Below are 25,652 nucleotides of genomic sequence, written 5' to 3'. Positions count from 1 at the left end.
TCGCAATAACAAATGCACGCAATGAGTTTACAGTATTTAGAATCCAAAACAGGATTAATTTTATACTGAAAGTTTATCGATGCACGTATGATGATGCTAGGTATTATTTTGTCATCACGGAAAATGTTTGTAATATTATTTTTGGCGTTTTTACATTCATGTCAGATTTCGTGAACGTTTTATATTTATTTGAAAGTAATTACGGCAGGGTTGTGTTGTAAACTGTAGTCTCATTGGTGTCATGTTTTGATGCCGTAAATTTAAAATTATTCCGGCCGGCCATCTGAAAGACATGAACATTTGTATAATTAGCCTTTCCATTAAAAAATACTCTGATAAGGTCAAATAAAAGAACGGTAGAATAATAATTAGTCCTTGTGTAGGTTATAATTTTGTCCGACGAACTTGTGTATTGGTATCTTTAAAATTTATCTCAGGTACCTAACACATTTAAGTCTGTAAATGCATATGTTACTATCGAAATATCAAGTGCATTAGTGATTATTTTATATACTTGCCTGTGTGTCGAACACATTTTTAAGCTTAATTCCAAACTGGTGGTATAATGCAGCACTGTCACCTGCGCATGCGTGTATAACCTACAAAAAGTGACATCAAAATATTAGAATTGTCAAGTTAAAAAGAAATTGTGATTATTATGCTGAAATAAGATATAAAACAGCAGTTGACATTTATATCGCAAAAAAACCTTCCTCCACAAAACCATACCGTTATTTGGATTTCCAATTTTAATAATCTTTTGAATTTTTAAATATCAGTTTTGAAACAAACCAAAGAAAGAAAAACCAATATGTGATTGATATTTATACCGACTCGACAAAATGCCTTGATTATTCCCTTAGATCTTTACATGACTCTTTACAGTGTTTGGAGGTCATCTCAATGTATAACTTTATGGTGTCCTGTATTAAATACGCAAAAAATAATGATACAGTTAAAAGAGTCCAGCTATTGATGATTGTTTCTATTGCAGTTTTTCATATTTAGATATACATTTGAGAAGAATGGATAAATCAAACATGAGAAAGTGGAACCCTTTTGGTCGCCTATGTTCATTTAACACGACAATTAAATGTGCTAGACACCACTGATTCTGTATAAACTCCTTTTGCAGTGTGCTATAAATCAACCACTTCAGCTGTTTATATGCATGGAGGAAACTGTTATATAGTGGTATTTGCAGATCAATTTAGTGAGTCTTATATATAATATTAATTGTGACGAGGTTTATTACAGATAATAAGTACGCTTTCATTTATCTTATACCTTCACTAGCTTGTCTGATTGTAAAATATCTTCGAGCTTTCCTTTCCTAAATAAATCTTTGTTTGTTTCAATATCAAAAAGATAAACTTTGTCGTCCACAGTCCCGATCTGTAACAAAGTCAGAGGACCGTCTTTTCCTAAGTTAATACCCTCAGCATCCAACGCTATAAAGTCCAATTTAGACAAATTTTCTACTATATGCAAGCATCTTTCTGTTTCTGTTACTATCTCTGCATTATTACTTGAAGCCATGACTAATTTCTAAAACATAGTATAGAATAAACTCTTCATATTAGACATATGTACTTTGTGTATACACATTGCCGCTCAGGTCAAAGAAGTGTAAAAACCAAATTAAAGCACGGAGTTAGAGATCATAGAGAACACAAAATTGCTAATGTATCCTGGGAATGATCAGTATTTTGACATGTTCGGAGTTTTGTGAACAGAAATTTTATCGTTATGACCATACAATGTATCAATGATAATGCATATCAATACAGAGGTGCTGACTGAAAGACAATTAAGAATTTTGATGTCAGACCACCAACAGATGTATAACATGTAAAAGTAGCCATACTCTGACAACAATAATGGTGTTGATGATGTTTTTTATTTTAACTAGCAAATGAATCTACATGCATGAATCTTGTTTTTGAATTGAGAAATATATTTGTGTTTATTTGGAGATCAAATTGATTTGTGCATGATTAAGCGACATCATTTTAAGGCAGTTGTGCTCAATTTAATTCGAAATAGAATTTGCAATGAATAAACATACTATTCTTAGTAGTAGGGTTCCAAGATATCATGTGGCACTACTAGACTTTAAAAATTGGGGAGGGACATATCTACATGCTGAAAGTTAAACATAAGGTTAACTCTAAACAAAAAACCTCTCATTATTGAACAAAACATGACGGAATAAATACAACTTGACATATACTGTCTTTTTGCAACCGTCTATGGATAGATGAAAATCGCTGTAGCCCTAGAATAACTTTACTGTGGAATTTCAAAGTTCCAAAAGGGACTGAAATATGAACATTTCTTATTTCAATAGATGTGAAAAAATTGGAATTCTATTTTCATTTTTTAAAGAAATCTCTAGCTTTCAATTAAAACGAATTAATTTCATAGTCACTTGTATTGTAAAAAATGTTTGATCTGTCATTCATCGGTTCATTTATAATATTGTAATCATTTTCTGTATCATCATACTCATTATGATTAAATTGAGAATGGAAATGGGGAATGTGTCAAAGAGACAAACCGACGTTTGTTTGAGACTTACTACACTTCAAATAAACGTCATGGAACAATTCCAGATACATATCGCAGCACACATGGATGCGTCAGATAAAATAAATATATGTCAGCACGCAAATGGGATTTAAAAATGTTACGCCTTTTGAATATACTTTTTTGTACTTCATCAACTGCTAAACCGCCTTACTTAAAGAACGCTTTAAATCTCAATCAATATTTACATAGTTTAATTTACAGTGTTCCTATACACTTTAATTTAGTAAAGATAAATGGATCAATATAACTGAGTATCGTCTAAAATATATGATCAGATTAGATACGGCGTTTCCGTAATATTTTAACCATTTGTCGATATTATTAGTTCAGTTCTCGGACTACCTAGTCTACCTAGTTGTTATATATTCGGATTATAAATGAATACTGTTAATTCAGAAATTATTGCGTTTATTTATTATTGCGATTTTGTCTTTTAGACTTAAATGCGATTTTAATTTTTACGAAAAATCCCGTTTATTTCATATAAAACATTTCAAAATGCGAGTTCAAATTATTGCGTTTCCAACTCTGTCGAAATTTTCGCAAGAAAAAAAACTCACAATAATTTCTGAATTTACAGTATATATATTGAAAAGATTTATTATCGTCACTTAGAAAACTCGGAACGAGTATTAAATCTCCATGTATTTGTTTTCAGAATCATTTTTAATATTTGTATGTTGAAAGAAATATGTATTTAAAGTTAATAAAAGTGGTATTTAATTACGGTCTGACATTTAACATTAACTAAAAGGTAACTCTGGTGCATAATCAGTCTTTTTTTACTATTATATCGTATCTGTCATTTATATTGAATACAACATATTTTTCATGAACATATAAATACTAAAAACGAATCTCACCTTTTTGGATAAATCCAACTATTATATCAACTTTCTCGGGTTAGATGCATTCAAATCTGAAGTTTGAAAAAAAATATCTTGTCATACAGGCGTCACCGATGAAAGGGTAGAAAAAGAATTTATAACATTTGACTTTTTGGAAATCAGGTTTTGTAAATCCTAACTATTGATCTTGCTTATTTAATCCTATTCACACAGTGATGTAATGTTGAGTATTTATTCATGTATAAACACATGTTTATAAATAGCATATGTACTTTTATTTCCGCTGACATTACTATAGTTGAAGATAAATATCTTGTGTATTTGTTTGTAACCGTCTCCAAGTGGGTGTTATAAGAAGACGAAGGATGAATATTTAGATTGAAGATTTTTTTCTAAAAGAGACGCGATGAAAACCAAAAGCAATTTCAAATATTAAGTAAATCTGTTGATCGGTTGGTAGTATTCGAGAGCTACTTAATGACGTTTAAGCCTAAAGACTAAAGGTTTTGAACTCGGTAGTTGAGGTAATGTCCATGATAACAAATTTATGGTCCGTGAGTTTAAACAAATACTTTAAAATACAAGGAGCACTTAGTAAACTATATAATTTGAAATCTTTGAAAAATATATCAGGGATACTTGTTATTTCTAACAAATTTGCTTTTGACTGAGAATCTGGAAAGTTTACATAATTATCAATCATGAATATTTGCACATAGTATAAAGAAGAAGGCCCAGTAAGCTCCTTTTTTGGCCCAAAAATATAGCTTTTTCACAACTCATACATACAAAAAAAAACAATAACAACAGTATACAAAAAAAAACCTAAAGACTGGGCAATTCAAACATTGGTCTGAACTCAATTACTCTGGGCGGATAAGGATATCATGATCATCAGATTTCACCTGTCGTGTTCGTAATGTATGTACAAACACGATTATAAATCTAATTCGAAAGGTCACATTCGGATAGAAAAGGATGAGATTATGTTTGCGACGATCAAAACATACCCGTCCTCATTTGTATAATAGATATTCAATAGCTACAAATCGATTAGTGATTCAGCCATTATAACTTTAGAAGGAATGATTTTTTATTAACCACCTCAAACGCTTTGTCATTTAACTTCCTCAAAAGCAGCAACCCAATATCATTGAAATTTGTATAGAAGACGCGTATCATCTTGAAGATATATACTTCATGTGCATGTGCTGCTGGAATGTTGCTACATAGACATGGAAAGTTTCAATCAACTTTGTTATCGTAAAGTTTTGATCCCAACATACCCTTATTGTCGAGTTATTGATGAAAGTCTAGATATGACACGGATACACTGTGTTTGTATTATCCTCCATTTCAAGCTGGGTGGACTAAGTGCGCTCAACATAGTCACCGCATTTTGTATAATGTAATGTATGACATCATCTATTTACGGAAAGGTGGAGTTAAATGATAATGCTGACTTCTTTTTGTTCTTCTTACGAAGCTCCTGTATACAATTAGTCATATATGAATAAAGAAGCAATTCTGCGAAAGGAGCAGAATAGGTTTCCTGTTGATTGCAGATTGTTTGTTGACAAAAATACTCGTTGAATACATAACATAGATTTATATATTTAGTTTAATTGGTTGAATTATAACATACCATGACATGCAACTCAAATATTTCGCGTTATAATTTGGCTTTTGTGTGATTTATAATCTGTGTTGTAGGTGATCTATAGTTGTTAATTTCTGTATCGTTTGTCCCTTGTGAAGAGTAGTCAATCATACAATATCTTTTTTGTGTATATTGATATAAGTTACAGAAGGTCAAATCAGAATCAGATTTTTTAACGATTATGTTTTCAGATAAAAAACCAATTCTCTATGATAAGATTATGAGAGAGTAAAAGCGAAAAGTCGAAACTGTCCATCGAATAATAATGGATCATTACCAGCACGTACTTTATCTTAAACATACACGGAATATTTAACACTACAAAAATGCTTAATTCTGTTAGTTTATGTGCTTTATTTAGTGACTCTGATGGATTCTAAATTTAAATCTGCTACTGTAACAGTGCATTTTGACAACACTTTTTCCTCGATACCTCTCAACCAAATAATGATATAAATCGAAAATTCAATATTCAGTTATCTTCAAAGATAGTTCTTTTTAACAGAATATAACACAAAGTCTGATCTTAAGGATCCATGCTTCGTAACGTTTGAATTTTTCAAGTTCTGAAATTGCAGTCGCACTTTACAAAACACCTCGCACTTCATGCCATTCCGATATTTTCTATATAGAAAAACAGATATTTTATTAAACATTGATGCTAACATATGGATAGAATATGCAATTAATACAATTTCTATACTTTTATTATTAAGTCTGGGATTCCGATAGCATAAGTTGCTTCAAACATTAACTAAACTCTTACAGGTATACGAAACTGATAAGTTAATTCGGCTTTACCAGTAAAAAGTAAAATCACAAAAATATTGGACTCAGCGGAAAATCAATTAGGAAAGTCCATAATCACATGGCAAAATCAAATAACAAAACGCATCAAAAACGAATGGATAAGAACTGTCATATTCCTGACTTGGGACAGGCATTTTCAAATGTAGAAAATGGTGGATTAAACCTGGTTCTATAGCGTATGTAAAAACTTACTTAAAATAGTATTTCACATCTTTAATTTAACTGTACTAAAATCATCGAACCTTGAAACTAACTTTAAGTTATTAGTAAATGTTGTCTTATTGATTTTGCAATAAAATCTTTATATAGTGTTTACATCTGCACTAGTAACGATGAAGCCATCAAACAATTAAAACATAATTTCATTCATTTTCTTTTGAAAATGTTTTTTTTTTAATATTTAAAACAAAAACCAAGTTTACTCGATGCATAGCATTATCTATACATAATATGATACATAGTTATCATAAGGTCAAATCCTTACTATCCTTATACCTGGCGATACTTTTACTTCGGCATTGGACAAGTGCTGTCTTCTTTAACTGTCCATGGCGTTAAAAGCTAAATCGCTGATATGAGTTTTAATTGATTTTAGTCTCTGACGCATGTTTTTTTATCATTAAATGTTTATGGGGGTTACACTAATGTCCTGACAATGTCCTCACAATGACCTGACAATGTCCTGACAGAAATGAAAATGCTTAATACTTTTTTATTATTGGAAGGATTTTCTTGAAATTTGGAATCAAGCAAGATTAGAACTTATATTTAATAAATAAAATTAAAAAAATATTTTTAAGAGTTAGAAAACTTGACCTGACCAACTTTAATTTGAAACTACTAATGTCCAGACCGATATGAAACGGCTAAAAAATGTTTTATTATTGACTTCAAATTCGATACCAAGGAAGATTAAATCTTTTTCTTGCATCAATATATTAAGCATTATAAAAAGTAAAATCACAAAAATACTGAACTCAGAGGAAAATCAATTTGGAAAGTCCATAATAACATGGCAAAATCAAAAAACAAAACGCATCAAAAACGAATGGACAAGAACTGTCATATTCCTGACTTGGTACAGGCATTTTCAAATGTAGAAAATGGTGGATTAAACCTGGTTCTATAGCGCTAACCCTCTCACTTTAATAACAGTCTCATCAAATTTCGTTACATTTACATGATGCGTTAAATAAACAGTCACAATTAATAAAATAGTCAAAATATGGGTACATCAGTCATCATCGTATAACAATTTAACAGGACACAACAACATCTACTATCTACGAACACATGGATTGATTTGAGTGTCTGACGTCAGAAAAATTATATACGTCACATAAATTTGTCGTTCAATGTGCATACAATAGTTATCAAAAGTACCAGGATTATAAACAATTTTAAAATTTACATAGGCAATGAGCGCAGACAGGGTTAAAAAATCAAAAGTATGTAAGAATAAATTACAGAAATCAAACTAGTCAAAAAGTTATACATAGAATTTATGAGAATCCAAAACTTTTAAAAGGAACAATTTAACAGGACACAAAAACCTATCTACGAACACATGGATTTATTTGAGTGTCTGACGTCAGAAAAATTATATACGTCACATAAATTTGTCGTTCAATGTGCATACAAACAATTTTAAAATTGACATAGGCAATGTACGCATACAGGGTTAAAAAATCAAAAGTATGTAAGAATAAATTAAAGAAATAGACCGAGATTCAAACTAGTCCAAAAATTATACATAGAATATATGAGAATCCAAAACTTTTAAAAGGAACAATTTAACAGGACACAATAACATCTACTGTCTAAGAACACATGGATTGATTTGAGTGTCTGACGTTAGAAAAATTATATACGTCACATACATTTGTTGTTCAATGTGCATACAAACAATTTTAAAAATTTTTCATAGGCAATGTACGCATACAGAGTTAAAAAATCAAAAGTATGTAAGAATAAATTACAGAAATAGACCGAGATTCAAACTAGTTCAAAAGTTATACATAGAATTTATGAGAATCCAAAAATTGTAAATTCCACTACGCCATTGATTGATTTTGACGTTTGTGGTTCAACGTATATAGTAATTCATAATAGAAATATATCATAATGACATATTATAGACAAATATCATACTGACGGGATCTTTTAAAGTACAGATGCACGTTATAAGCACAAAAAATACATATACAAAGAGTCACATATTCAAAACAAATCACCAAAAAATGAAAGCCAATACAAACACATTGACGAGATGTATAAGTACCGAGCTACGTCAAACGGATATCACATAAAACCATTCAACAGTAAAAGTAATATTAATAATAGAACAAAAACAAATAAAAGAACAATAAAACATGTTGTTAAGATGATACACAACATCAGTACGCAGAATCTATACATCAAGACCATCGTGTATTATTTGAGAAGTTGATACGGAATATTTATCAACAAGGTCTTGGTACCTTCCGATGAACTTTTTTAGAAAAAGGACGAGACGTTCTTTGACATACCCCTGGTTCATCAACTTTCTACTCAGACACTGATGACGTTTTACAAAGTCTGAGTAGGAGCTGCAAGCTCTTGAATATCGAATAAGTTGGGAAATATATATCCCATATGCAGGTGAAGTTGGTATATTGCTACTAAGGTGGGGAAAATTTATAATTTCGAAATTAAAATCGTCTCGTTTGTCATAGATTCTGGTACTGAGATGACTGTGTAAGTCAAATTCGAGATATAAGTCTAAAAATGAGGCGGAGGAAGCCGTGTCTGTTGTTTCTTTAATCTCGAGTTCTGGGGGATATATTAATGGAACCCAATCAGAAAAGTTCGGATTGTTTAAGGAAAGAACATCATCAATATATCTGAAAGTGAAATTAAATAATCTGGCTTCTTTGATCCTCTTGTTTTTGACAAGTGTCTGGAGGAACTCCGATTCATATGAAAATAAGAAGAGGTCGGCAAGAAGAGGCGCACAGTTTGTTCCCATAGGAATGCCGACAACTTGTTGGAAAAGTCTACCTCCAAACTTAACAAATATGTTATCGATAAGAAACTCCAGCATACTGACTATTTGTTCTTCTGTGTAGCATGATTTACCTTTTTGTTTGTCACTATTAACGAAATATGCTTTATGAAATCCCAAAGTAATAAATTTATAGCGTATGCTACCATTTTTATGTTGAAAGGCATTGTGGATAATTTCTTTTAGGCGATTTTTCAATTATACATGGGGAATGGTGGTATACAGGGTTGAAAAATCAAAAGTTTTGATGGAACTTATTTCAGAAAGAGACCGAGATTTGAAATCTACCTTGACATTAAATTTGAAATCCATACATTAAAGAAAGCTTTAGGCATTTTCTACATTGGTCAGGACATTAGTCATGGGAAAGACGTAGTTGGTCAGGTCAAGTTTTCTAACACTTAAAATTAGTTGTTTTTTTTTAATATTTTTTCTTATATCTCTGTATTCAATGTTATAATCTTCCTTGACATCAAATTTGAAGTCGAACCTTCAAATAATAAAAAAAGTTATTAGTATTTTACATCGGTCAGGACATTAGTCACGGGAGTACGTAGTTGGTCAGGTCAAGTTTTTCTAACTCTTGAAAATATTTTTTTTCTTATTTTTTCTTATATTTTTGTATCAAATGTATTAATCTTCCTTGGTATCGAATTTGAAGTTTATCCTGTAAATGATAAAACTTGTTATAGTCGTTTCATATCGGTCAGGACATTAATAGTTTCGGCAAAATCAAGTTGGTCAGGTAAAGTTTTCTAACGTTTAAAAATATATATATTTTTTTTTTCAATTATATTTATTAAATATGAGTTCTCATCTTGCTTGATTCCAAATTTCAAGTAAATCCTTCCAATAATGAAAAAGTATTAAGCATTTTCATTTCTGTCAGGACATTGTCAGGACATTAGTGTAACCCTGTTTATGGCTCTGAACTGGATTTCCGTTACTGCGAGCACATTGAAATCGTACTTGTGTGTGTATAATTTGATGTTGAAGCAATTAGTAATGATTATCTGATTTTCAATGTTTACTTATTTTGTGTTACATCTTGTCTTACTATTTGAACTATGTACCATCTAATATGCCAAGAAATGGTCACTTATGTGTTCGTGTTGTTCGGTGATTGTTGTTTGTTACAGATGTCGATAAGTGTTACTCACTTCTAATTTACTTTTCGTTATGAACAAGGCTATGTGTTAAAGGCCTTCTCGTGATCTTAAATTGTTATCTTTGTATACGTTGTCACTTGGATGGAGAGGATTCTCAATGACACTCATATCACATCTTCTTATTCGTATTTTTATGCATTTGTATTAGGGTTTGTATAAGGCATGTTACGTATTTACATACGTTTATAATAACCCTTCTATCAATTAGAAAAAAAACTGTTGGCGAAGAGTTATATAGACTTTGTTCCTGTCTTATTGAATTTGATCAACATAGTCAGAACATCCATATGATACACTTTTTTTTTTATCTTTCTTAAGTTTCATCAACTGTCATTTATAACCAGAGATATTTAAAAACTATCAGAAAAATAAAACAGCGTTATAATAAACACATATTGACTGGGTTTTTTATATATAAGATGTGGCATGAGTACCAATGAGACAACTCTTCGTTCAAGTCACATTATTGGTAAAAGTAAACCATTATAGGTCAACATGCGGTCTTTAACACCGAGCCTTGGATCACACCGAACAGCAAGCTATAAAGGACCTCAAAAATTACTATTGTCAAAATATTCCAACGGGAAAACCAACGGTTTAATTTATATAAAAAACAATTGAAACGAGGCACACTTGTGAACCACATAAACAAACCTCAACTACTGAAATGCAGATTCCTGACTTCACTTCTCTTTGGAAATTATGTTTTTCAGTAAACGCTAAATGGCAGTTTATGAGTAAAGTAGTAGTTAGTGATAAACGGTCTGCTCTTTAAGATATTAAGAAAATCCATATATAAAGATGCATAATCAAAATTCCTTTTCTATTTAATAAGATGCTACGTACAATAATTCCAAATGTGGGTCATAGTCATGTAAAGATTTATAATATATTTCTTTGTCATTAAGCTTGTTAATTTTTTTACAAGCTCTGATATTTTTTAATTGATTCAAATATACCTATCAACAACTGATATTAACATGGAGCTTTATACAATATATCACAGTTATTAGTCTGAAACTGATTACGGTACAAAATAAACAAACAAATGATTACCTTAAATGGATATTCCGACAAGACAGCAATTAAACAACACAAACAACTAGAGGATATCTATCTAGAGTACAACATGGCAATATATTAATTTTAACTTGCACGAAATTAAACAATATGAAACTGATAAAAATTTGTTTCAATTAATACGGAAATATTGTATTCCATTTTTTGTTCGTACAATGGTCTTTCAGTTATTGTAGGAAATTCTTTAACTTTGTTTGAATATATAATTATAAGGTTGTCTAACTTTTTTTATATATTTTCTTAAAAGTACGATACGATATGACTAATATTCGATTTTAAAGAGGTATGGCCAATTTATCGATGATTTTTTTCACAGAAGGGCCAATTTCAAAGAGTGCCGAAAGAATAAAATTTACTATAAAAACAAAAAATAAAAATGCTTTTTGATCAATATCTCGATTTACATATATTATGACATGTGTGATCAAAAGTTAATTTGACCCTAAAAAATGATGAAAGTCCAATATGCGGATTTTCAGGTGTTTTTAGGTGAGAAAAACATGGAATCCCCTAAGAAGGACATTTCAAACCAAAAAAAAGTTATACTTTTTATGACTGTTGTTATTCATACAACTTGTTCACTCAAAAATGTAATTGGTTTAGAGTGTCCTTATTACATAAAAAACAAATTTTTAAAGAAAAAATTGTAACATCGATAAATTGTACCGATATAGATTCTTAATAAGAGATCATATATGTATAAGCATCGCCGTAGCTCCATTAGTAGAGCACAGAACTACTAAGAAATGATGGTTTTGAAGAAAGGGTTCGAATCTCGCTCAGAATATTTGCATTTTTTGTATTGTTATATTTAATGTTTCTATCATATTTTTTCGGATGTTTGCTTAGTTCATAGAGTCATTCTATCTCATTTTGACTCATAGTTTATTAGTTTATCATTTTACATGTATCAAAGAAAAAAAATGTATTGCTTATTGTGTGCATTCCTAGACTATCCATACTCTTGACTTACTTTCTAATAATTACATTAGATGTATGTTTCATTAAATACTTTATTCTGATTGGCTAACTGCACATCACTTGTTATTCCGTAAGCAATTGCATCACTCAATAAAACTTTTCATTCACGATAACACGTGGCCCCACAATAAAGTTCACAGGTGAATGAGATACAAAAATAGTAAAATTCGTGTTTTTATGATCATAGCTTAACAATTTAATTATAAGTATTGAATGCTTCTTTTTGTAACTTTATAGGATTGTAAAAGCGTTGACCGTGCGCACATTTTTAGTAAAAAGCGCTTCCGCGCTTCATACAAAATGTACTTCGGTCAACGCTTTTACACCCCAATAAATTTACAAAAAGAAGCATTCAATTCTTAATTAATGTGGTTACATTTATTACATATATCCAAGGACCAACTGCCGTCAAACTGATAACCAATAACACGAGAGTTAATTCTATAGCAATGAAAACTACATGTTGCGGAGGTTATATACACATAGCTTAAAATAAGGCCATTGTATACAAGTTTCAAAAAACACAAACTATTTTTCGAAACCTTTTTTGAACATGGTATCATATGTAACAAATGCAGTCAACAACAACTTTGTCGCCAATTCACAAACTGTTTAGATACTAGTTCTGAAATGTTTACCACCGTCCCTACACCGGTACTTTAGTCATCAGAAAATAAAACAACACAACAGAACAATCAATTACACTACAAATCGTGATTGTAGGTAAAACAACAAGAAGCTGTTGCATCTGTATCACAACGAAGGTCCGATTTGTTAAAATGACAGAAAAGGCAATATAACATGTGTCAGTAACACAGGGCGATCTATGACTTACTGACGGTATTAAAGATGTTCTCGGGTTAAAATATAAACATGTACTATCTTATCTTATAGACGATAAAACCTAACAAGACCAGGAAAAGTACAGATATACATATATTTAGAATGAGACAATCAAGATTTGAATTTGTTCCGTGTTATTTGGCTCCTTGGCATGTTACGTGGTATGGCACCTTGCATAAAGGATGTTAATAATAAAATAAAATCAATACTAAAAAATCAATAGTCTTGGCCTTGTTTATGTAGGAATACCTGTTCAAGGTATGAAAATAGATGACGTGACGTATTATCATGTACTATAATTAACATCTATCGGGCTATTTAAAGCATGATTTACCTATCTAATCGAATGAAACAAATCGCCGGCATATTGGCCATGGCTCTTTTTGCACCGGTATCTGCTACATACGTTTATTATATCAACACAAATATAATTACATAATGATGAATATTGCTTATCATTTAGATAAGCATAAGATGTGATTCAGCATTAATTTTAAGCTGTGTAGCTCCCCTATATTTACATTTTGTCGTAATTATCAAGGTGTCGTTTAGCTTTCCTTTTTATTCCGCCTGGTACATTATCTGTGCAATTATATTGTAGCCATTTGTATTTTCCTTGAGGCATATTATAATTTCTTCCAGTGATTTGTAATTGTTCAATTTCAAAATCAATGTCTTTTTCTATCTTTTGCCAATAAAGGGATAAGAGTACGGGGTTGATATTGGAGTCACGTTGGCCTCTTGGTCGAATACTTCGCAATGCATCTTTCTCGTAGGGTGAAATTACACCGATCTTTGTAGTTGAACTGTATTTGTTTTTCATGTCAGCTAAAAATATTGTATCCAATGCTTGTTGGAGACGTTTTGCTTCTGTCTGTATTTCTCTTTCTGAAATATACTGATAAGCCCTGAGGAATCCATATGATTTTGCTTTTGGAATAAAGTTATTGCCTTCTGTAGACAATTGATCGCTTAGTTCCTTCAGTCGAGCTTTGATTTCTTCTGTCTTCAATTTTGTGATAAAAGGGGACATAACTTCTAAATCATATCTTAGATGGTGCATCGCATTTATTTCATCTTCGTCTGTTATGTCTTGGAATCTTGTATCTTTCACATATTTTGTTTCCATATCTTTTAAGATTGATTCCACTATTTCATCAACTCTTGTTTTCTTTCTTTGTGACGTCGCTTCATCAATGAAGTAGTTTATTTCATCTTCAACTCTCGTCTTAAATTCAGGAATTAAGTTTCTCTCTTCCAGGATTCTGTAAGAACATAACTATAGTGCAGTGAAATACAAAGATGTGTCTCCTCTTTTTAGGTCGCTTTTTGTTATCAATATTTTCACGTATGAAATAATATAACTGTTTATTTTAAATTTCAAACAAAATGCACATCGGAGGCACCAAATACATAGATATAACAAGATTCGGTATGAGTGTCAATGAGCCAACTCTCCATCCAAGTCATAATTTGTAAAAGTAACCCAAAATATGACTAGTGTAAAACCATTTATACCGGAAAACCAACTGCCTTATCAATATAAAAAAAGGGAAATGAGAAATACTTATGAACCTCACCAACAAATAACAACCACTCACTAACTCATGCTCCTTTATGTATATTTCATAAGAATCCGTTCTTTTATTTGACAGACATTTATCGAGTGGCATTATAAAACTCGATTTTATTTCCCAGTAAAACCCATGGCAGGACGTGTTATCAGTGAAAACGTTTAAATACTTATCTCACTTTTCAAGTAGTAAACATGTAATAAAAGAAGCGAATGTTTCTTGTCGACATTTTATTGCCCGGAGCACATTTTGTATGAAACGCAGAATTCTTGTATACATTTGAAATTGTTGATTCGCAAAACCAGTCTTTGATTTACATATTTTTTGAGAGTGGTCAATATAATTGCAACATGATCTACAATTTATTGCATTTAATGAAATCGTAATTTTACAATCAGTTATCCAATTTTAACGTAAGCATTCGGAGCACCTGAAATCACCCCTAGTTTTTGGAGGGGTTCGTGTTGTTTATTCTTTAGTTTTCTATGTTTTGTCATGTGTACTATTGTTTTTCTGTTTGTCTTTTTCATTTTTAGCCATGGCGTTGTCGAGTTTGACTGTCCCTTTGGTATCTTTTGTCCCTCTTTTGTTTTTTTTGTTATGACCATTGAAAAAAGAAATATTATAATAAAAATACACAAAAACAATGTTTTACCTTTTCTAGTTATGATAAACTGTTGGTATTAAAGCTGTGACGTCATTACTAGCGTATTCGATCATCTCAGCTGTTAATGGTCTCCTAGCCCATAACTCTCCATCTTCTTTCGTCCATTTAATCTAAAGGTATTTAAAACCGTCTTTGAAAACCTTATTTCATTTATTATCTAAATTATGTAAACTGAAATTGACATATATTTAATATAATGACATCTTTCTTACCAATTTTATCACTTTGAAAAAATAAAATAACAAATACATCGAACTCAAGGGAATTTCAAAACGGAAAATCCCTATACCAATGGCAAAATCAAAGTTTTAGACTTCACCACACCAAACAAATGGAAAAGAACTGCCATATTCATTATTAGCTATATATCAGGCATTTAGTTATGTTCCAAATTTTGGTTAAACCTGATTTCATTGCTAGTGAAAACGAACTTGAACGGTATAGAAGTCAACAATTATAGTTGATATTTCAATCGGTAAAAAACACCTAATATGGCAATACAAAAAGCAAAAATGCTTGTAGACGCTCATAACAAAAAAATAACTATAAGCAAAAACTAACGACAAATCTGATGAGTTATTCCCTTTTCAAGTGATTCTATAGTTTGTTCTTTTGTTGTGCTGTTACATTATTGTCCCAAGTTAGGGGAGTATTTGGCACTCACACATGAAATTATCCCAACCACATTCTCTATGTGTCTGTCCATAGTCGGGAGCATGTAGCTCAGCGGTCCAATGATTGCTTAGAACCTTAATATATGAACTTCGGTAGTTGCTTCATTGGCAATCAAACAACATCTCTTTATTTACATGAGATCGTGTAAGATCCAATAAGTTTATTAAGAAAAGAGAAAGATACGTTCTTTGACCTTAACCTGATTCATCAACTTTTGAATTGAAACTCATGATATCAAACAAAATATATGGGAGACATAATTGATGAACAAACAGTTAATGTGTATACCATTTAATATATTGAAATTTATTAGAAGTTTAAAATCTTCTGAAGTAAAATTCTTCTTAGTTTTGTAAACTTTCATATGTTTTGTCTTCATTTTAATATTGTGTCCTTCTTTATTAAGTTAACAAACCTTAACTTTGTCTTTCTGCTCTAGTGGTTGCGCGTTATCACTGTACATTTGACACACATCGCTTAATTTCATAGAAGGAGGTAATCTCCGCCCTTTGTTTTCCAAAATGACCAGATGAGCCACCTGAAATATCAAATATCGGTCAATCAATTATTAAATTGAGTTTACACAGAACGATTTGATTTCTGTCTTGTGTTTAGTGGAGCATTTTTATACACTTATTAATTTAAAAGTTGCTACGCCAAAACCGTTGAAAAATACCGTATGTTAACAGCATTGTCGATAAACGTACTGTATTGATGTTAGGAAATGAAATACATGTGATGCTGGTATTAAATATCGAAATGGTCGTATGTAGTTAAAGGTTATTGACATTTATTTTACCGCCTCGTAGGTCTTGTCTAGAAACTGGAGGTCAGGCATTTGAACACAAGTCATCTCAACTAATGTCTTTAAGGTAGGTATCAATTGTTGCCGCCTCCGAATATGTTCTTTTATTTATGACTAAAGATATCTTTATTGCACTTTTCTTTGCTGTAAATAGGGTTCACTTTAAAGCGTTACAACAAATCTATTCTGCAAATCTTTTTTGTTATACATGCCTGTGTGTCGAATACATTATTCAGCCTCACCCCAAACTGGTGGTATAATGCAGCACTGTCGCCTGAACAAGAGTGTATAACCTAAAATCAGACGGTTTGACGCATTAAATGTGCGAATGGTTCGTTTAAAAAACTCATTCAAGTATAGATTATGCTCTATCAAGATATAAAAGAGAGGCAGAAGTTTATATAGGGACATTCAAACTCGGTAGTCGATGATAAACTGACCAACGCCATGGTAAACAAAGAAACAACGGCAAAAAGACATACACATACTATTTTGCTCTTATAACGATATGTTTATTAATTCATTAGATGCTTATTTTATAAGGGAGCTTCAATGAAAGAATAAATGACACTAACACTAGTCTATGAATTTGCAGTTCGTTGTAAAGATGTCCTTTCACTAAATACCCTGTTGACGATATAATTACAGAATATATCTCATTTAAAACATGACTGAATAATTAATTCTTCAGACTTTTTAGAGGAAGATAATTTTGAAATGTGAATGACTGATTTAGATCCATATTGCTTTACAAGTGAATTACACGAATCATTATCATTATTAATAATAGTTATCAGGTGTACTGAACAATTATCCAAACATACTTTCATTAGAAAGAAAGTAAACTAGAAATACGCTTCTAATATTATTTTACCTTTACTAGATTCTCAGATTGTAATATGTCTTTCAGCTTCCCATTCCTAAACAAATCTCTATTTGAAGCAATATCAAAAAGATAAACTTTGTCGTCAACAGTTCCGATCTGTAACAGAGTCAGAGGACCATCTTTTCCTAAGTTAATACCCTCAGCATCCATGGCTATAAAGTCACACTTCGATAATTGATCAACGATACTCAAGCATCTCTCTGTTTCTTTTATTATCTCTACATTATTGCTGGAGGCCATGATTAAACTCTACCAATACAACAAGGTATTTTAATATACTGCCAATTTTACAATAAAATTGTGAATCGTAGTAAACCTGAAAATAAAATGTTGTCGCGCAACACCAAATCAAGTGAAGGCGATACTATCGTGTGTGAACAAACAAACCTCTGATTATATTGTATATCTGCTTTGTACCAGCTTTTATTATGTCGATCTATCACTTTAATGGGTTCACAAATATGTTTGTTACTATATTAAGAAGAGCTATGGAAACCAGTTTAACGCTACTTCGTTCTTTTCATGCCTATTTATCATATTCGTCTATAGTCCTTTCCTGGAAACCTAACAGTAATATGCTTTTCTTTTTTCCCTTTATTTATTGGTAATTTTTTTCGTAGTTTGTGGAAAAATTGAAAATGGAACTGGGGAATGTATCAAAGAGACAACAACCCGACCATAGAAAAAAACAACAGCAGAAGGTCACCATCAGGTCTGCAATGTAACGAGAAATTCCCGCACCCGGAGCCGTCCTTCAGCTGGCCCTTAAACAAATATATACTAGTTCAGTGATAATGAACGCCATACTAATTTCCAAAATGTACACAAGAAACTATAATTAAAATAATACAAGACTTACAAAGACCAGAGGCTCCAGACCTGGGACAAGCGCAAAAATGCGGAGGGGTTAAACATGGTTATGAGATCTCAATCCTCCCCCTATACTTCTATCCAATGTAGAAAAGTAAACTTATAACAATACGTACATTTGAAATTCAATTCGAGAGAAGTCCGAGTCTGATGTCAGAAGATATCACCAAAGAAAATTAACAAAATGACATTTATACATAAATAACAACAGACTACTAGCAGTTAACTGACATGCCAGCTCCAGACTTCAATTAAACTGATTGAAAGATTATGATTTCATCATATGAATATCAGGCACAATCTTTCCCGTTAGGGGTTTAGTATCATACCATCATAACATATATGTGAAGAACATAACCCGTGTCATGCCAACAACTGGTTTTTGAACAAATGTGTTAAGTTCCGATGCAAAGACCCTATAAGTGACTCAATATTAACGCCAAAATATGCAATCTTTAATGACCTGACAACAGTATCGTAACTATATCCCTTCTCAATAAGTATATTTAAAGGTTTTGTTAGTTTCTGTGGTGAATAAAAAATTGGATGTGAAATACCTAAAAGTATAAGAAGTCTGCATGGTGAGCTATATTTACGAATCATGACCTTATATACCGACAATAAAATTTAGTAAATGATTTGACTACTTTGTGATATCGAAAACCCTTGTGTAATACTTTTTCAGTAATACATAAATTTCTCTCGTTAAAATCTAAAACATTGTTACATACACGAGCGAATCGTACAAGTTGAAATATATAAACACCGTAAGATGGTGACAAGGGAACGTCACCCTCCAAAAATGGATAATTAACGATAGGAAATGAAAAATCATCTCTTTTATCATAAATTTTAGGATTAAGCTTTCCGTTAGTGATATAGATATCAGGATCGAGGAAAGGGCAGTGGTCATTGTTAGTATTAGCTTTATTTAAAGTAAGTTCAACAGGATAAATTTCTTTAGTATACATACTGAAGTCGTCATTATTGAGAGCCAAAATGTCATCCTATTTATCTAAAAGTATTATTAAATTTGTTTATCAGATGTTGTTTCGATGGGTCTTTACTGATTTTTGTCATAAATTGTAACTTATAGCAATACCAAAACAGTTAGTACATTATGTCAGTAGAAATTGAAAATGTATACTATTGTGCGATAATGACAAGAAAAGACAGGAGGTAATTTCAAATTATGTCCAGAAGAATGCAAGACAATACTGATAATCTTTTATTACAGAATAAAAACAAATTTTCTCGTCACCGAAACACACAAACACCCTGTATGTTATGAGTACACATCGGTTTTACAAAATAATGAGGAAGAACGAGTTATCGAAAAAACAGACAATCATTGTCACGCATTGTTTGTCCATGCCCAGTACGGTGTGGCTGTCTCTCAACTCACTGATGACATATTTTTGTAGCCTCTTATCGTTCGAGTGTGAAGTCGACTGCCTTAAAATGGAAAGCTAGCAGTAGATACCTGTTTGTAACGGGTTGCATTCTGTTTGAAATTTCATTCAATTCAATCATAGTTTGAAAGGAGTTTCAGAAAGATAAAATAATTTGGTTAAGTACGAGGCGCGGCCGGCGGGATCGTTGAGCAGCTCCCACCACTTCTCATGTATTAACTTAAACCGTTCAACCAAATTAAATGGCTTTTTAAATGTTGATACTTATGCTTGATGAAGTTCTAGATAGATATTGACGATTTACATTTTACTGCCCTTAAACTGATATTTAGGAAAAATGAAGTTTATGTTTCTGTTCTATAATTTACATATGCATCCTTTTTCTCATGGTTTTCAAGTTATAGTATCACTGGGGTAAAGCTGATGACCGTAACTGCATTCACGGTCATCCCAAGATGTCGGATGAAACATTAGGTCAGTATTTTTATTGTCTGTAAAGGGGTTTCTACATCATTTTCCTTACAAAGCATACTTTGATACGATGTAAATTTATAAAAGATTCACACGGAAGTCACAAATCTCTACCGAGGAACGTGTATAAAACGGGAATTTGGGTGTGAAAAATTCGCTAGGATGGCCGTTAATCGTAATCGAGATGACCGTAACAGGATTAGCGATTCATAACAAGGCTGACCGTAATTGGTTAAAAGGTGACCGTAAATTGTTAAGGATGACCGTAACCTTTAAAGGATGACCGTCAATTCTAAGAAATATTCATATTTGTATTCATAACTGTTTGTCGAGTTTGTCTCAACAGGGGTTCGTTAAGCGGTTATAAATATGTTTTATCAATTTCTTTTCAACTATTTGCCGTATTTAGAGTTTATGACAATGAAAGTAAATTGCATATTTCTCGTAAATAATTAAATATTTAAGGAATATTTTTCTATGGAGAAATAAGATAAAAAAAACAAGTAGCGGGTTATTTAACAGTGTGCATCACATTTTTTTATGTTATTTCGAATAGACAGACAAAATATTACAGTCATTTCTTATAATTTAAATCTAAATTCCATTTTAAACCATGACAAAACGTTGATGACGTCACGGACACATGACATAATGTTGTCTATGGGCTCATAACAAAATAACGTCATCCAATCAGAAGACGCGTTACATCTAAAATTAAATTATTTATTGATAACAACGTTAAAATTTAAAATAAAATATTTTATTTTTCGAATCAGGGTCCCAAAGCGGGCATTTATACAATTAATGAAAGTATATGCAACAAACATAGAAAATTATATAACGTGACAGATATTATAATAGACAAATGACAATGAATTTGTTCATCTGTATAGGAGACACCAATTCAAGGGACGGTGCTGTAGGATATGCTGTTGATTGCGATAGGCAATAACAGCAATCCTCCTCGTTTCAGAAGCAGATGAACACAAATAAATAGAGAAACTGAATCCTGTTACTTAACAAATATTTTTTTTTTAAATAACAACAATAACTAATTTTGCGAAACCTGGAATATAAATCTGCTATTTGCAGTGTTTAACCAGGAATATACACAAATCTTTACATACAGTTGAGTTCTCACAAGACAGCAGCCGTAGCAATTTCTCTTGGGAATTTAGGTTAATGAAATTGGAACATGATTCAGCTGTGATATAGATAGTGTTATATTTTGTGCAATAAAAGAGAAAATGAACTTCATTTTTAATATTACCTTCTCCTTCTGATTTCTTGGTCGGTTGATCCTTCAAAATTTGTACGCACGTCTCTTTCAATATTTTCCTGATGGTATTATTTGAAATAATTTTCCCATCATGTAGATGTGCAAATCAGGAAGAGTTTTTAAAATGTGTTGGATAAAGCTATACCATGACGATTTATACTGAGAATATAGAGATTTGAATGCTGGTATGCATCTTGTAATAAAGGAAATTATTCTTATTTTTTAGTCTAAGCCAATAATTCAAAATAGACCTCACTTATTAAAAGTACAGTGGAAACCGACCAAGTTAAAATAAGGCCGCACATTTTGTGTTTTTTATTTGTGCCGACCAGAATGAATTTACAAAATTTACTGTGTAGCTTTTCACAAGTTAAATTTGAATACATTTTATCCATGCAAATTATTTGGTTTACATATCTACATTTTGCTATCAAGGGATTGAATGAGCTCCAAATTTCACTTCCATGTAGAGGAATAAGCTTAATAGCATGAAAAAGAAAAAAAAAGAAAAAAAAAAGCTTTATAGCGTGATCAAAAACATGCATACAGTACTAGTTTTTAAGGATTTAGAGATAATTTGCCTATTAATATTTACATGGTCTAGAGATTTTATCCAAATAGTTGGGAAGGTCATTGATGAAAATCTTAAACAGGTTATCTCCTTGTATAACTCCAAACTGTGTAGGGAAGAATATAATACAAATTGACAGCGATGCAAAGAAAAGTTGAAGAAAAAAACATTGGTTAAGCATAAGATTATCCAGCGGAATCAGATTAAATTCTTAACATCTGCCTTGAAATACACAAACAGTCCATTGACAACACCGGACCGATCCGATGGAACTGCAAAATTTATTCGGAAGTCTTCGTATCGCTTTATCTCTTTTAGTTTTGCTTGAATATTTGGCAAAAGTTCATAAATATAAAAAAAGATGTGGTATAGTTGCCAATTAGACAACTCTGCAAAAGACAATTCTCCACTGGAGACCAAAATGACACAGAAATCAATAACTATAGGTCACCGGACGGTCTTCAACGATGAGCAAAGTACATACCGCATAGTCAGTATAAAAGGCCCCCTAAATAAAAATGTTAAATAGATTCAAACGAGAAAACTAACGACCTAATAAAGTTCATTTTTAATTCCGTTGAACATCCTTCTTGGACATAATCGCCACTGACTTTAAAATTGGAGGAACATCTTTTGAATGCTATAGTTAGTTCTTCTAAATTGATAATTTGGTTTTCACTTGTATAATTTAGATTTTTTACAGTACTATATACATTGTACATCGGATAGATTTAGAAATGTAAAAATTGTTGAACAATCCAACCCCCTTGTATATTTAAAAGGTGCCCTCCAATAATATATATGTAACATTATCGCGCAAAGCAGGTGCAACATATATACACCTGTTTCCTTGGGTTATAAGTTACAGGCAGGTTGAAATGTTTACATAGTGAGCACATTGTCTACAAGATAGCTCATGTTCAAAGCTAGCAAGATTCCTCTTTCTTTCGGATACGATTTAATACAGTTGGTTAACTATGTATTTGAAGCAAGTCTTATTTTCTTCTACCTATAGGATAATGCAGTCTTATAAATACGTTTTATATTAACACAATTTATTATTTGATACAAAAAAGGTAATACAAATACGGATATCTGTTAGAATCGATTGTCATCCTTTATAAATTACGGTCATCCTTTACAAATTACGGTCATCTTTTTACCAATCACGGTCATCCTTGTTTTTGTTACGGTCATCTTGAAAATATTTTACTTACGATTTACGGTCATCTTAGCGATTTTTTCAAATCCAATTTACTGTTTCATACACATTTCTCGGTAGTAATATGTGATTTCCGTGTGATTCTTTTATACATTTACATCGTACCAATGTATGCTTTGTAAAGAAAATACTTTAGAAACACTTAAACAGACAATACAAATACTGACCAAATTTTTCATCCGACAGCTTGGGATGACCGTGAATGCAGTTACGGTCATCAGCTTTACCCCAGTGAGTATAAGAGTTACTGATTACTACATTGAGTTCAAGTTCAATAAAAAAATATTATACCTTACTCTCTTACTAAAATTAAGCATTGACAAGGATTTGTCGGCAGAATGTCTAATCTATAACGCAACTCAACTTCTAGAGGTATCTATAGGCAACAATGATATTATTAAATGAGTTTGCCTGACCTTCTGGTGTCCTTCGCCTTTCTTTGAAATCGCCATAAAGATAATTAAAGACATATACCTCTTGGTTCGAACAAAAAAGTATATATTTGAACACCAGATGCATATTTGGAAATATATAAGTCAACCTGACAAATAGACAGATGATTAAGTCTTAATAATGATTATCAGAAAGCAGATATGAAAAAAGGTTTTGGATATTTTGTGATTCATTAAATTCCTAGAACAATTTCTTTATACAGGATTATTTAAGGTTAGTGTTTATGTTTGTTTGGGGAAGGTTTATATATATATATTTATCGTAGTTGAGTCGTTGTACTCCTCTTGTATTTGATGAATTTCCCTCAGTTTTAGTTTTTAACCCAGATTTGTTTGTTTTTTCTCGATCGATTTATGAATTTCGAACAGCAGTTAACTACTGCTGCCTTTATGGAAAAGGGTATATAACTTTTTACGTAATATTGAAGATGATACGCGGACACTTTTATCTCGTGGTGTAAGAAGATATCTTTTTTAAGAATTTCAAAATGGACGACAAAACGTTCGGCCTGATATCTAAATGGTCCTATTGGGTCAGGTAAATTTTTAAAAAGAAAGCTCGTAAATGGTAACAAAATAAAAAGAAATACGAAATATAACATAATATCGCCTTTTTCATCAATATTCTGAATGCAGTATTTTCTGTAATATATTTAATACCAAAAAACAAAACTCACCCAGCTAAAAGACTGAATTCTCCAAACAACAAAATGTTTTAAGTACAAATCGATATTGGCAAATATTCAAATTACAGTTTTTAAATAAATGGTATTTCGTAATAAAGATATCGTAGAAGATATGCTTGTAAAATTTAATTTTTAATTATACATGTAATACTGATTAATGACCGTGCATATCATAAGCATTGACTCGATTAATTTAGATATGTTTTGTTTTGTTTTAATGTCAACTATTTATTTAAGTATAAAGATCCTTCTTTATTAATAGCATATTTTACACCTAATATAGAAAATCATTTTGGTTCACAAAGTATGAATAAAATCGATGGCAATGTTTGCATGTTCTATATCTGTTATTTCAAATATTTTGTAAGTTCATGTGATGACTTTACCCAATAATGTACAAGTAAAAGACTAAATCAATTATGTCTTGATATTAATGTGCTGCTTATATGCATCCAAACTATGATTAAAACACACTACCTTTTTGTTACATATAATGTAACTGAAAAAATATATTGATTAAAGCTATGTATACCGATATGTATACGTAAAAACGTGTCTTTGTATACGAGTAATGAAAGGTTTGAATGTTATTATTAGGTTAAATATTTTTAATTATTTCAATATATTTCCATACGAGGTTTACTTTCGATGCAACTTTTTATTTCTTTATTGTTTAATTTAATTTTTAAACGCAATATTACATGTTATTTAAAATGTGTATTTGGGTGCACAATGAAAATTGATTTATTTATCGCTCTAATAGATATTTTTGTGTTACCTGCAGCGACCATGAAAGGCAGTAATTGTATAACTACACTATGACTTTAATAAAAACAAAGTAGCCTCGTCGTCTGGCTAACTGTTCATATATGCAGGTGGTTGATTTGGAAAAAAAGATGTGGTATTATTTTATAGTTTATTTTGAAAAATGTTAGTTCGTTTTGAATTATAAATTTAAAAACATAACTGCACTAAAAAGGTATCAAACGAATAAAAATTATACTGCACTGAACCCGTATCTATTAGATTTTTTTCGACACATATTTATTAATTATC

The 25,652-nt window shown here is 31.3% G+C and overlaps 2 protein-coding genes across 2 annotated transcripts; both read right to left on the bottom strand.

Moving 5' to 3' along the window:
- Positions 1–506: 506 nt before the first annotated feature.
- Positions 507–3,572, bottom strand: LOC134700596 (piRNA biogenesis protein EXD1-like). The gene is made up of 3 exons (XM_063561972.1): positions 3,456–3,572; positions 1,288–1,548; positions 507–599 (listed from the first exon to the last, which is right to left on the bottom strand). The coding sequence occupies exons 2-3, from the start codon at positions 1,537–1,539 to the stop codon at positions 507–509; spliced, it is 345 nt and encodes a 114-aa protein (XP_063418042.1). The 5' UTR covers positions 1,540–1,548; positions 3,456–3,572.
- Positions 3,573–13,412: 9,840 nt separating this feature from the next.
- On the bottom strand, positions 13,413–17,878 carry LOC134700595 (uncharacterized). The gene is made up of 5 exons (XM_063561971.1): positions 17,622–17,878; positions 16,960–17,040; positions 16,358–16,480; positions 15,264–15,377; positions 13,413–14,305 (listed from the first exon to the last, which is right to left on the bottom strand). The coding sequence occupies exons 1-5, from the start codon at positions 17,871–17,873 to the stop codon at positions 13,544–13,546; spliced, it is 1,332 nt and encodes a 443-aa protein (XP_063418041.1). The 5' UTR covers positions 17,874–17,878; the 3' UTR covers positions 13,413–13,543.
- Positions 17,879–25,652: the final 7,774 nt, after the last annotated feature.

Source organism: Mytilus trossulus, unplaced genomic scaffold (genome assembly GCF_036588685.1).
Source record: "Mytilus trossulus isolate FHL-02 unplaced genomic scaffold, PNRI_Mtr1.1.1.hap1 h1tg000164l___fragment_2___debris__unscaffolded, whole genome shotgun sequence".
Classification (NCBI taxonomy): Eukaryota; Metazoa; Mollusca; class Bivalvia; order Mytilida; family Mytilidae; genus Mytilus; species Mytilus trossulus.
The sequence above is the reverse complement of the archived record's forward strand: the minus strand, read 5'-3'. Positions and strand labels throughout refer to the sequence as shown.